General features: G+C 41.9%; 1 protein-coding gene across 17 annotated transcripts in view; it reads left to right on the plus strand.

Annotated features, from left to right (window-relative positions):
• The first annotated feature begins 1059 nt into the window (after positions 1-1059).
• The window catches only part of CELF4 (CUGBP Elav-like family member 4), a 712394-nt gene continuing 698644 nt past the window's right edge, over positions 1060-14809 (plus strand). For 3 of the 17 annotated variants that reach the window (XM_066569445.1, XM_066569440.1, XM_066569446.1), the window contains exon 1: positions 1064-1725. In XM_066569445.1, the coding sequence (XP_066425542.1) occupies positions 1446-1725 (280 nt within the window). In that variant the 5' untranslated portion in view covers positions 1064-1445. Of the gene's footprint in view, positions 1726-14809 lie in introns of all 17 variants that reach the window. The other 14 variants (XR_010785315.1, XR_010785316.1, XM_066569437.1 and 11 more) reach the window with 8 other exon arrangements.

Consider the following 14809-nt stretch of genomic DNA (forward strand, 5'->3'; position numbering starts at 1 on the left):
GGGAGGAAAAAAAGAACAAGGGGAAATTGCTCTGAGCGCACGCAGAGCCGTGTTTCGTTACTGTCCGGATTACTGTTGTTATTATTTGGGGGACAAGGGGGAGTTGTGTCCTTAATCCGAGGCTCCGTGCCCTCCCCACCCCCAGATGCTGTGAAAGCAGGGCTGATTTCATCTCCACCATACAGTACACTTTGTCTAGAGAGCATTGTTCGGACAAGCAACTCCCGATCACTGATGACTACAAAATACGATTTATGTTTCCATCAGAGACAGACAAAATATCCTGATGGCTTGAAAGTCGGGCAAGAAAACCTTGCTTAATCAATCCCTTTCCAATATACACACACACATACACACACACAGAGCCCGTATAGGAGATAACGCCCGCACTGACTGTACATAACATAAATATCGGCAGCACGAAAATTAACAACAGTCATTTCGATATTTTTTTACTCTCTTCAAAGCTCTACAATAATATAGTTTGTGCTTTCCTAGTTTGATGTCATCATCAGTAACATAATTTATATTTAAAAAAAAAAGAGAGAGCTTAAAGAGCATGCATTTTTTTAGATGCAACATGAACAGATATAGTAAAGAGAGCTTGTAACATCACAATCACAACAACAACAGCAAAAGCAACCTCTGAGCCGGGGGGTTCATCCGTATCTGAACTGCTTTTTATTATCATTTGCGAAATTAGAATAAGAGTAAATAATAAGTAAGAGGCATCATCATAACAGAAAGAAGTCAGAACACCTTGGGTTTGGGTTTTTTTTCCCCTCTCAAATAAAAAGGCAGATTTCCTGATGATCACTGAAATTATAACGACAGCGATTGATCGGAGGGCTTGCAAACGAAAAGGAAAAAAAAAATCATCATCATTGGTCCTAAAAACGCAACCGTTCCCCTTTGCTCACTTGGCACAATAGAAATTGACTGTCTCTCAAAGAGCCATGCGCCTAGTGCTATTTATAGCCAGGGGCTGTGTTGGAAGATACCATTAAGCCTCTGCCGGGCAGACAGACAGGGGGGTGGTTGGATGGGAGGAGGGGGTTTAGCCAGAGTAGAGGCAAAAGCAATCCCCCACCCCTAGCCTCCCTTCCCCGTACACACACACATCCACACACTCACACCCCACCCCCTAGTCTGGCTGGGAATTTGAACCGATCCAGCCTGTTTAAACGGAAAGGACACAGATCTTCAATGTAAAAAAAAAATCAGATCAGACCCAGAGAGAGAGAGAGAGAGAGAGAGAGAGAGAGAGAGAGAGAGAGAGAGAGAGAGACAGAGAGGGAGGAGTGTGTGTGTGTGTGAGTGTGTGTGTGTGTGTGTGTGAAAGAGGGAGAGGGAGCGAGAGAGCGAGAGAGAGGGAGAGAGAGAGGGAGAGAGAGGGAGGGAGAGAGAAAAGAAGAGGGGGAAAAAAAGGAAAGAAGATTTTCTCTATGTATATAAAGATGGCCACGTTAGCAAACGGACAACCAGACAATACCAGCCTGAGTAGCAATCACAGCAACCCCAGCACCAACGGGCATATGAACGGATTAAACCATAGTCCCGGAAACCCATCCACCATCCCAATGAAGGACCACGATGCCATTAAGCTCTTTATTGGGCAGATCCCCCGTAACCTGGACGAGAAAGACCTCAAACCGCTCTTCGAGGAGTTCGGGAAGATCTATGAACTGACGGTGCTGAAGGACAGGTTCACTGGCATGCACAAAGGTGAGTTACCTCCTGAACTTTCCCGGGAGAGATCGGGAGAGAAAGGCAGGCTCCCTCTTTCTCCCTGTCTCTCTCTTTCTCTCTCTCTCTTTCCTTTCGATTTCATTTCATTTTATTTCATTTTTAGTTGGCCCGGGGGCGGAGGCGGCAGGCTGGGGGGGCAGGGAAAGAAATAATAGACCCATCCTGGGAAGAGAAGAGCGAGAGTCAGGGCAGGGAGTCAGCTCCGTTTGGCTTATATGTTAGTATTTTTTATTTCTTTCCCCGCTTTTTTGGGGGGTGACAGGCAGCTCCCGGGGAGCGCCGGGCGAGCGGCGGCGCGGGCGCGGGGCCGGCGGCAGCTGTCCGCGGTGCTGAAGCCGGAGCGGGTGCTCTGTATTTACCTTCGGGAGCCGCTCTTCGTCAGCCCAGGGGTGTGTGTGTCCGTCTGTCTGTCCCTGGGTTTGCTGGCAACCCCCGATTTTACAACTGTTCCGTATCTGACACCGGCAGCTTTTTCTTTTCTTTTCTTTTCTTTCTTTCTTCTTTTTTTTTTTTTTTTTTTTTCTTTTTTTTCCTCAATTTTTGATAGTTTTTTTATTTTTACTGCTGTCATATTTATTATTTGTAGTCCTCTACAAAGCAAGAAGTGGAGGAAAGTGAGTTGCTCCGGGGGGGACTGTTTAATTTTGGTTCTATTCAACACGGGAACAGGGATATAAACAACAATAAAGAAGCCCATCTCAAGCGGGGCAGGGGTGTGTGCACAAAATCACGGTATATGTGCTTGTGTGGGAGAAGGCAAGACAGAAAGGACAGGTGGCAGCTTAGTTCCAGAGGGAAGAAGTCTCTGACCAGGCATATTCCAAGCACTACTTTAATGTGCCCGAAGTCCATGCCGGGAACTTTTTAGGTTTTCTCTAAAGGTAGTGGAGATGTACTCACACAATGCCTCACTTGCTCCATCTCTGCCCGCTCATTTCCCTGCTCAGCTTAGGCTCTCCGGAGGTGCCTATCAGATTAGATGGTGCTCCGTTTTGGGGGTGGGGGAGGGTGTGTGTAGTGGGGGAGAGATGCTCAGATCCTCGGGTAGGAAAGTAGGACTCGCAGGGAGGAAGTTGAAGGTAATTTGCATGGCAGTCCCTCTTAGAAATAGGAGAAAGGCAGAAGTGATATAAGCCACCTTATTAACTCAGATTCTGTGTGCATATGTATGTGTGTTTATATATTTTTTTTTTGTTAAAGAAAAAGGAAAAGAAAAAGACCGGGTCAGAAGTGATTGGGGTGTGACTCCAGATTTAGTGCAGGAGGAGAAAGCATTTTGCACGGGGCCACGGGGAGAGTGGAAGTTGTATCTTTTACAGGACAGCTTCAGTACCCGTGTCTAGTCCAGCTTGGCAGACTCCTGGCAGTGACAGTCACCAGTAATGGCATTACTGGCTTCCCAGCTTTCCAGATGCCTTGGCGAGTTGTAAATCTTGAACTTAACGGCATGTTCAGCAGGCATCTCTTCCCCCTTCCCACTCACTCCCTTCCTTGCTTCCACTCTCAGGAAACGCAAATGAAAATATACCCTGACATTGCAAAGTACCAGCTTTACACAGGCTGGAGAAAATGTTCAGGGCTCAGGGACTAGGGACTCAGTCTAAGTTATAGGATATTTCTCCCATCCTTACTTGCCGGTCGCTTCAAACACCCTTCTCATTTTTAAAATGATCAGTGTAGCTCTTTCGAACCTTGCTTTCTTTTCAGACTGTCTTCCTAGAAGCCACATCATGGTCTGATTGGCATTATTCAAACATTACACCTGTACTATAATAATTATAAATAATAGCAATAAAAATAATAGTAAGAAGTGCAGGGAAGGAAAGGTCCTGAGAGATTTCATCTAATAGTGAGAGTAGACACTGAGCTCGTGTGTGTGTGTGCATGTGTTTGCAAAAAATTATCTAAGGTTTCTGTAAAATAAAAATAACAGCAGTAAAAGCTACACTGAAGAGAATCACTCAACATAGTATAGAGGAAATCTTTGAGCTAACACTTCAATAAAGTATTTTTTTTCGGTCGTGGGAGGTTACTGTGATTTGTTGATGAGATTTTATTCTTTTGCTATGTTTTATCTTAAACCTGAAATTAATCATTCTGTGCGCTAACTTCAATTTCTATTTCATAGATTTGAGTTCTCTCTCTTTCAGTTCAGTTTTGCTTTTACTGTATGCCTGTATTCACAGAGACAAACTCAGGAAAGGGGAGAGAGAGAGAGAGAGAGAGAGAGAGAGAGAGAGAGAGAGAAAGGAGAGAGAGAGAGAGAGAGAAAGGAGAGAGAGAGGGATCATTTATCTTGCTTGGATGTGTTTAACACATATCCCTGAATTAAGCAAGATACTAACTTCATTTCCCTTCATTTCATTTCTGTTCTAAAGCTGCAACCTAGGAAAAAAGCCAGGTGGGGAATCTTGTCACCTCATCAAACCAAACTGCATGAGTTCATCTCAAAACAAAGTCATTTTTAACATGCTATAAGTTTTGGACTTTGGAAAGAAAATTTATGATGATGATTGTTATTTTGCGGGCTAAGGTTTGAGTGAAGCTTCAATAGACACCGAGTTGCCAGCATTTCAGAGATCGGTTTTATTTAGTACATCCGAGAAGAGTTTGAACTCCTTTCTAGCGATGCCGCTGATTTATTAGCTAATCCTGATAAAAATGTGCCTCTGGCTACCTGGAAAAAAATTACTTTCTTGCCAGTAGTGATTAATTACTATTAAGTCAAAAAGCGTGATGGGGCTTTGAAGGATGAGGGTTGTGTTTGGCTTTTTTTATTATTATTTTATTCATTTTATTTCATTTCTAATCTATTTTTTCTCTCTTCCCTTCTCTAAATGCAGTCATGTGAAGCATTGTATTCACTCAGATGTCCTTATTTTGGCTTTGCTTTGCAGGCGTAGGTGAAGAATTGCATAAAGATAGTCCAACTTGGCTCGCAGGGGTAGGTTGGCAATACAAAACCCCAAGATGTTTTCCATAAGAGATGCATAATGCTTATACATTAATTGATCCATCACTCTCAGTTGATTTCATTCCTAATTCAGGGGATTAGGCTGTGGCAGTGGTACACCCTGAAGGGTTAATAGTAGGCTGTAGTTTATTTAAGTGTGCGGAGAGCATACCTTGGGTGTAGAGGGGGAGAAGGTGGGACTGTTCTGGGAGGAGGGAAGAGAGAGGAATTAGCTTAAAGTAAAAAAACAGCAACCGGGGTAATTTCAGGTGTAAATCCATTGAAACAAGATCAAAGGATGTGTATTCTTGAAAATATTATGAAGATATCCTATTGCGGTGCCCCTGTATAGCAGGAGGAAATTGAAAATTAAGAACCTAAAGTACATTACTATGCCCTCCTCCAAGAAAAACTATCACAAAAGGAGAGTGAAGTCCCAGGTTCTCTCACCAGCAGCCCTGGCTGATACCAGTACAGACACCAGGAAAGAGGCAGAGGATTATGATTCTCTTGCAGATACACAAAGAGAGAAGGGGTACGGGGGAAGCAGCATGTAAGGGAAGGCGGGAAAGGCTTGCCAGATCCCCAAGAAAATAAGCTTTCATGGCATGAGCGTAGCTGCTGCATATTTCCCCCATCCTTGCTTCTCTCCACACGGGGCAGGAACAGGCTCCTGCTCTGGTACTTTGCTGAAGGGTTGGGAAGAGGCTGTGTGCTGAGATCTACGGGTAGAAATCTACCGGGGCTGAGCTGACCCACCCACGCTCTCACACATACACACACACACATGCACTGAGTTAACTAATCACACTTTAACAATTTAGCAAGACATTCATTCATAACTTCCCCACATCTTATCTAGCTGTGGAGTATGCTTAAAGGCTGAGTTACTGGGAGATATAAAGGTTAGTGCTCTCAGGACAGCCATATTATAATGCATTATCTTTGAAGTCATTTAAGGCCAATTTAAGTGGTATTTAGTATAATATTTATGAATTAATGTTATCTAAATATAGGACTGTCCCCATAGGTTTAAACAGTCTCTTCTACTGAAGCTTGCTTGTACCCAAGGCCTGGGAAATGCTTTAATTTAAAATACACAGGTCTCCATAATATTCTATTTAGGAAGTCGGAAGAAATCAGCATTCCACACTTAACTGAGATTTACTGAAACACATGCGGATGAATGCACTTAAAATGCGGAGATAGTGTGCACTGGAAAAGCAGGAGTCTTGCACAGACTTGAGACCAACAGCACTCTTTCAACCCTTATTTAGGGGTGAGAAAAGCACAAACCCCCCAAAACCTTCTTGAAATCCACTGCTGCAGTCCCATGGTTGGGGTGTTTTTCCTGCCTGACCTGAACCTCACTCTGTAAGCATTCAATGCAGATAGAAAAATGCAGTATGAAGAGAAGAGTTTAGTTCTTTTACAGCTTTACCTTCTTAAAAGTATAAATAATTTTGAAATTTAAGATTCCTCTGGGGTAGAAAAACAAGACTTCCATTCATTATATTCTATTCTATTTGGTTACAAAGATAGATGATAGAAAAATTAAAACCTTGTTAAGTTTAAGGATGTTTATGAAGGTTTTGGACATATCAGAAATTCAAATGCGCAATGAAAATGATCATTCAGTTAAGATGATGTGTATGTTCATACGCAGAAATGTATAGATTTGTGTGTGTATGCATACAGAAAAAAAGATGTGTACACATTCATGTGTACAGCCTTTGGGAAATGGAAATTTAGTTGAAAAGAAGCGCAACGCAATACAGGTGCTGAATAAACTCCTCCATAATTGAAACATAAGACTTGCCTGTCTGAAAGCAACACATACAACATTTAGTATGGTAGTAAACCAAACAAGTTTTAGGGAGGTAAAGCACAAATAAACTGGAACAAAACAGAGGAGACTTCAAGCCTTAGGTCTAAAGAACAACCCCTTAAAACAATCACAATGCAATTTGATAGATTGATGGAAGAGAGGAAAAAAGCAACACCCTGTTCATTAAAATCTCCTGTATATATGAGCATCTATGTGTTTTGATAATGTCAAACAGATAGCCCAGATTGCTCCATAAATTATAAGATTACACGTTAACTCTTTTTTTCCAGGGGTCTGGACATGGATTCTGGTTTCTAAAAGCAGCTGCAGCCAGTTATGATGCTGTTGTTACGGTTGTGTCAGCATTTCCAATACAAACTCTAATTTTCTGGGATCTCTTGCTTGCCTGTCAAGTTTTGCACTGAAAGCTGTTCCTCAGCTAGTCCCACTACCATATGAACTAATCATCCTTACAAGATGGATTTGTTTAAAAGTTACATTAATGCAAAAAAAAGAAAGAAATTAAAGTTTGTGTGCCCACAGCTTTTGTTTCTTCTCTTACATTTCTCCAGTTTAGACTAACATTTCTTACACTTTTACAGATTACAATTGCTTCTGTCCCTCAATACTTACATATTCTGGTGCCTTTGAGCATTTTATGGAATAAAAAAGGGTACTTTTTGTCCTTAAAAAAAAAAAATAGGAACAACCAAATTTCTTAGTATTTATTTTCCCTTACCAAGGTTTTAATTAAGGTTTGAATCAGAAACTCACTAATTTCTGCAAGAAACAATAGGAATGGGGGGCAGCTTGGTTAATTTTATGTCTTTTTTTTCCCATATCGAGACAGAAAAAATCGGAAATTTCAACACTGAAGTAGAGGGAAAAATTGAGGATCATTGTCACCTTGCATGAGAAGCGTGGTTCATCTGGTCCTGTATCCCGCATCTGCTAGTGACCAGTGCCACCGGCAGGGCTTTCTTCAGCAGAGAATTCAAATTGCACAGCATAATAAAAGCCAGGCAGCTGATGAAATAGTCTTTTGAAGGAGATTGTCAGAAAGCACCTGGAAATTTTGTCTGGGTAAAGAGTGGCCGAGATTGCGGAAAGTGTCTTGTGCTCAACCGAAAAGTGGTTTGCACCTGTCAGGGAGGGCAGGCAGAGAACTCTCTGTCCATGGTGGTCAAGAACAAGGGACAGAAGGGTGATCAAGGAGGGTCTCCTCCAGCCTTAAGAGCTGGAAGTACGCAGCCACATTTTTCAGCAAGACATCAGGGTGTTTTTTTATCATGCATACCCCTGTGTGCATGCACACCAGCCAGCCGCACTGACCCGACAGACCATAACGACACTAAAGGAGCTGTTACTGTCCCTCCCGTCAATCAGGTGTGAACTGAGGTGGTTGTATGTGACAGGCAGTAATGGTTCCAAGGGAGAAAAAGCGGGGGAGATGATCTAGGCTGTTGGACTGCTTACCTGCATTTAAAATACAGAGAAAGTACCAGATGCCCAAAGACCCATGCAGGAGTTGGCTCTAACCTCAAAGTAATATTCCATAAAAGCAGGGGGCTGCAGAGCTCAACATGACTGTCCATCAAGCGGTGTGTGGTTTCTGCCCCATAAGAGTTTGCACTAAGCATGTGAGGTGCTAAGGAAGCTAAGTTGGATCCTGACTTTAACAAATAGCTGGTGCCTCATTAATCCCTGTGTCACCTTTACTTCGGGAGCAAAGGCCTTTACCTGCTTGCTGGACAGAGCACAGTGAGATTTCTGCCATCGCTTAGGTGGCTTCATGTTTGGAAATCCTGCTGCAGGTTTGCACTTATTCAGTGTTTCACATTCCCTTTAAAATTCTGGATTTGGGGTTTACACAACAAACCTCAACACTTGCAGATAATGCTACTAATTTCTGTGCTTGCTGGCTTGTCCCTTAACTTAGCTTCACTTCTGTAAGTGAAACTAAAACTAAAACAAAGAAAGGAACTGACAAAAGCCTGATCTCTGCCACATTTTTCACTCACTTAAATGCTCCACTGACACTTGTATGACTGTTGCCGGAGTTTGTCATGGTGGACTGACCCTTATGCATTAAAATCTGCTGCAGAAAAAGGGAAAAATATAAACCGTGGTGAGTAAAAGTTATGGTTTTCTTCCACCATTGCTCACTTACTGAGCTGGGGTGAGCTGGGGTAATTACAAGGGTTTCCCTTTCCTTCTACCTCCCAGCAAGCCATCATCGCATTTTGGGGATCTCAGGATCTACTGAGTCACTTTATCTGTGCTGCATCTCTTGGTGTGGTCTGGAGTCAGGGTGTCACCACAGAGATTGCATTTGTTTGCTTTTGTCACTGTGAGCCACAGCCTGAATGCACCCACAGGTGAATGCAGCTTTTAATGTACATTCATTATATCCAACTGACATCCCCTTGAAGGAAGAGCAGGCTTATTATTGTCGTTCCTTAAAATAAAGATGGATGAGAGCTCTAAACCTCTCAAATAAAGTGCCTGACCATACGTAGTAGCTAAAAATAAATCATATACGGCCATCTATTCCATGTAAATGAATGGCAAGACATATAGATATAGACATTGTGTTAAGTTTGTCAAGCAGAAGCAGCCAAAAATATTGATCAAGGCAAGGGGGAAAAATTGATAATGAACTGGACTCCAAGAAGACTTTAATTGACAGTGACTTCTGTGAACCAGCTTTGGACAGTATATATAAACTGACCACGATGTAACTTTATTGCAATGCACTCTCCTGTAATTAATTGTCACCTTTGTTAAGACTGGCTACAGATCAAAGGTTTAAAGATACTTAACAGGTTCTTAGTAACAAACCCTTCAGATGCATTAGAAATATCCGACAGTTCAGCCAATGAGGCATGCAGATTTCGATCTACCTCACCCTTATCTGTTTATTTCTTCCTCCTTTGTTGAACATGTAAAGTCATTGTTTAACATTAACTATTTAAAGTTTAACTTTGCTGGCAATTTTAATGCCTCCAGGGATATATGGTTGTGGCGATCGGGACCTTCACTGTAAGGTCTCTCAAAGTATTTTTCAAACAGAAAGTTGTTTATGGTTTGGTAGACCAAGGTGTAGTGCAGACACAGTTTGCAGTGCAGACTATTCTTACCCCTTTAGGTGGCTAAGGTGTTTAATTTCCTTGTTTAAACCCAGAAAACATAAAAAGAATATAAAAACCTGAAAAAGCCCATACACAAAAAGTGTAGCTGAAAATGAACTTTTACGGGAAAAATGCATAATCAGTGAGATAGAAGTGCGCCTGACATTTGTACATCACACACATGCAACTATTTATTTTCTGTGCATGCTAATGAAAACATGTACTCAGTACAGACAGGATAATATAGGTTTCTAAATAATTCCTTTCTGAAAGACAGCACAGAGAACATACTCTTATGTGAAAGTGGCAGGTGACTTAAGAGGGTATTCCCGGAGTTATATGCAGAGTTTATTATACATAACCATTTACTCATTATACTATTTTAATGATACAGTCACACTTAATTCATCTCTGCTTTATTTGTACATTGTGTCTGAGCCTCCAAAATATTTTAGAGGGTACCAGGCTGCCTTCCCAGTGCACCAGGGCAGATAACTTTGGACATGAAGTTTCTTCAAACAGAATAAAAACGGAGCTTTGCAGACAGAGTTAGTCTGATGAGATCTGACTGCATATTTGGTCTGTTTCTAATTCAAATGCCTGTATATATATTACACAGGGACTGTGTATGCATGCAGGTATAGAAAGGGCAGACTTGCATTTGCACATAGTTCCTCTCCTTCCCAGTCCCTAAGGATAGATTCGCATCACATAATATGCATCACTCACTGCAAACGCACACAAATATCTTTGTCGGACTCGGTAGCTTCTTGCAGGTAGATGTATAAAGCAGCATCAACCTAATAATATCCCTATAAAACAGCGTTTCCTTCCTAGGATCGAGAGGGATGAAGGTTGTCAGAAGATCAAAAGATATATCACAGTGTGCTTGTAGAAATCCCCTGATTATGTTTCCTCTCTATAATGCTCTAATTCACTATTTGATCAATTGTAAAAGGGCAAATGCTTTAGGAGGAAAAAAAAAGTATTAGGTTACTAGATGCTTCAGGGTGAGTGAAAATCACACCTAAAATTATATGTAGCAATACAGTAATGAACTTATCAATACTTCTTTAAGGGATCTGACAGCCCTATATGAGAGATTCAGTTCTGTGAGCAAAGGTCACAATATAGGTATTGTTTATTAAGACTATCGATAGCCTAGTTGACCAATCTAACCAGAGACTGTATAATGTACCAGCTGTTAACAGGCGGGGAGGAGAACTATGAAGAATTTACAGAATTGCCCACATGTAATATTAATAATATTGATTGATTCTAATAATATAATAAGGTAAAGATGCACTTTGAAATGGTGCATGGAGGAAGCAGGGGGAGAGTGAGATACCTTTGCTGAACAGATTGAATTGGTTTGTACTTCTCTGGAAGTTAATCTAGAGAAAATTCAGTTTTCTCACCTGGGCTCTGTTTCCTGCTCATTATTTCAGTAAACACAGACAGAAACCAGATTTGCTGTTCTCTAGGATCGGGTCTTGGCCCAATAGGTGCACAAAAGCCAGGGACCTGAGAAACTTGTCGCAGCGAGGAGTATTTTGGTCAGCAACTTCAGCCCCCGTCAAAATAGGATTAATCCTAGAGAGTTCTTTTTCAGCACAGAATTGCAATGAAAATGTTTCATTTTTTCCCCCTATACCTTTATCAGCATTTAAGGGATGGGGGGAAAAACATGGCGGAAATAACATACGTTCAACACTGTGTGAAATCTATAATTGATAAGAAAGGACTTTGCAGAGCAGCCGCACACCTGCCCCAAAGCCTGCTGAAGCCCAGGAAAAGCTCAGCCTTGCCTGCAGCAGTGTTTGGATTGGGCCCGAAGTTACGGGCAGCTCTGCAAGATGCCGCTGGTTGAAGCAGGAGCAGCCGATCACGCGCGATGCGACTGACTTAAGGTTGTTACTCACCCAAGCCCAGACACACAGACCTGGCTCCATCCGAATTCCCTAACTACTCCCTCTGCAACATTAGGCTGCCTTATCTAGGTAAGCTAGTTCACTCCTTCTGCTCTACCATTCAGCTTCGACCGTTCTCGTTCCAGTGTCCATATGGTACTTTCAAGAAGGTTTGCATTTCATTACACCCTTTTTTTTTTTTTTCAGTTTATGGGGCAAGTGTTTTTCTTTTGTGAGCATTTAATTGCTTTTAAACCCGATTTATTTGATCGTATTCCATCTTCAATAATACATGGATGAGGATGCAATTTTTCACCCTCTTTTATAAAGATATATTGTTATTCAATTATGCTATTCTGTGGTATTTGTTCTGTTTTGTGCATTCAGAGGGAGCTTGGTTACTTTTTTACATCACTTTCCTTCTTCCTATCTTCTTTTTATTATTATTTATATGGATTTTTTTTCTTTTTAGAAAAAGAAATCTCATTCAAGACACTGGCAATAAATGAGAAAAGTAGGAGTGAAAATGAGGAATGGGCAAGACAACCAACAAAAATCCTTTGGCAAACTCTTTAAAAGCATACCATTGCCTCATGTTTATTTGCAAGAAGGGATACAGCGAATTTTGATACCAAAAAAAGAGTATCTTAGAAATTATTTAAGTCCAAGTTTAATAACTAACAGAGAAGGGGAAAAAAAGAAGTGAGTCAACCCGTAGGAACACTGGCAGAAAAGGCACCTAAAGATCTTGCAGGAGACAAGAATGCCAGAGTGTTGCTAGTTTCTACATTCTGCTAGGGATTTGAAAAGTTAACAGGGAATTAAACAAACAAATAAAGAAACAAGGAACACAAGCATTGACATTCCTTCTGAATATTTGTAATGGCTAATACACCTCAGAGCTGCTCCGTTTAAATTGCTGCCTGTGCCTGCAGCTTCATTCAAAGGAAGGGCATTATCTGGTGGGTGAGGGCGGGCAGTGAGGATGCCTAGGTTCTAATCACAGCGTGGATAATTACTCACCAACACTCTCTGATGGAGTCACTTAAGCTCGGTGCCTTCAGGCCTGAACTGAAACCTGTTGAATCAATGGAAAGATTCCCATTGGCTCTAGTGAGCTATTGATCTTTCATTTCCCCAACTGCAATATTAGGCCAGCAGGATTTTTTTTTTTAATTCTTTTTTTTTTTTTTTTTTATGAGGGAGAAGGTGTAGTGGTATAAATTTGACTTTTTTCTGTGTAAAGGTTTTGGTGTGTCTCTGATAGTAAATGTATTACATCAGAGCCCCTTTCAGCGTAGATCCGAAAAACATGCTTTCAAAAAACACTCAGTGGGGGCATGGAAAATTAGCTTTGCTCATTTCACTTGTAAATGCATATTTGTTCCCTGCTTTGCTAAGAAAGGGTCAACATCAATTTTGCCAGTTTTCTTTGTGTGAGTAGGATTCAGCCTTTGTAATTTCTCTGTCTACAGGAATGTCATCATTCACTGATTCAGGATCTTGATTTATACTTTTTTTTTTCTCCTTCTTTTAGTGAATCACATACATACTCTTCATTGTTATGGCAACTGAGGGAGCTGCAAAGCAAGGATTTGATGAAGGGATGCATCCCACCTTTCTTCTTTGAGGGCCCGATCCAAACCTATTGTTTGCAACAGAGTTTGGATCAAGCTGAAGGTATCTGCCTTCACCGGGTCAGTAAAAAGAGCAAGTTCCCTCCAGACAAGTGTACTCCTGCCCTCAGTACAGGCAGATGGAATTGGCAGTCGTCGCCCATTTACCGAGCACCGACCCAACACTCTCTGAAGTCAATAGTTAGACTCTGACCCAGCCTCACAAACAACAGACAGACACTGTGTGAATCCTTAAGCAGGGATGCGAATATCCCTGACTTTGGCAGAGCAAGGTAGTCCAGAAGGGAGTTTTCACTGCTGCTACCCAAGGTGTAGGTTGTGGGGAATAAATAACATCTCAGTGTCCTTAGGTATCCAGACACAAAAAAATTAATTTAGTGATATTTTCATCAAAGAGGAGGGTTTCAGGTGATCGCCTACAGCAAAGATCTGACAAACAAATTAATCAGGTTCCTTGTGTTTCTTTTTTTAATTATTTCAGTTGTAGTTTTAGTTTGTTCATCAGTAGCTATGTACATGGGATTTCTTTCTGGTTTTTTGTTTGGGGTCTTTTTTGGTGTTTCCATCCCATCTGTGCTCATGTGTTTTATGAAATAAATGAAGGAGCTGGAGTGTGCATGCAGTTATGTGTGTGTGTGTAGAGTCGATTATCTAACCCCTAGTCTATTTGAAATCATCACAGTGCACTCAAGTCAATGATATTCTGTCAAAGGTGGAGAGGAAGCCTGCGTGCAGTGTGAGTGTGTGAACACGATGCTGTTTGATTGCCTGAAATCCAACTAAGTCTCAGTTTCAAAGGCCTGGGGGCAGCAGAGAAAGTATTTGTTTGTTTAATTATTTATATATTTACTCAGCTTTACTGACAGTGTTTGCAGATGGGGGAAAAAAAGAAAAAAAAAAAGGAAGAAGGAATGTTGGGTTCTTGTTTGGAGGGGAACGTGTATTGTATTAGCCTCAATCTGTTCTCCCTTATAACAGCTGCTTTGTGCTGTTAAATGGTCATTTGTTACTGACCGGCTCATTGAAAAAGGCCAGAGAGGTGCTGGTAGAATTAGATTTCACGAGTTTATTCATAAAAGGAGTTGCACAATAGGTGTGTCATTCCCCTGTCTTTTCCTCTGCACCGATCCAGGGACAGGACTTCTGGCAGCAGCTTCTTAATTCAAAAAAGATATAGCTGAGCCACCAGCAAACCAGATGACCCTGCTGTGACAAAGCACACAGGTCCGACTGCCGGGTGAGCAGCTCGCTCCCCCGGCTTGGGCCTCTCTCCTTGGCCCCTGCCTTTGCTGTTCAAGTGCAGCACCCAGGCTTTCACTCACTGGGCTTGCATCCAAGACCAGCTCTTCATCCTGCCTTCCCAGCCTTCCTTGCCTGCTTGCAAGTACAGGTGTGGGTGTGTGGACCACAGGCTTAGATCCCCTCCAAGATCTTGTCCCTTCCGCAGGTGCCGCTCCAGGCTCGCTGCCCATTCCCACTTGTCAGCTTACTGTGCTCATGAGTCGTTCATTTTCCATAGCCAAGCTACAGATCATTTCCCCCAGCTTTCACCATCGTTGCTCAAACTCCCCTTCCCTTGGTTCAGCTCTGCACCAATGTTC

Source organism: Molothrus aeneus, chromosome Z (assembly GCF_037042795.1).
Source record: "Molothrus aeneus isolate 106 chromosome Z, BPBGC_Maene_1.0, whole genome shotgun sequence".
Lineage (NCBI taxonomy): Eukaryota > Metazoa > Chordata > Aves > Passeriformes > Icteridae > Molothrus > Molothrus aeneus.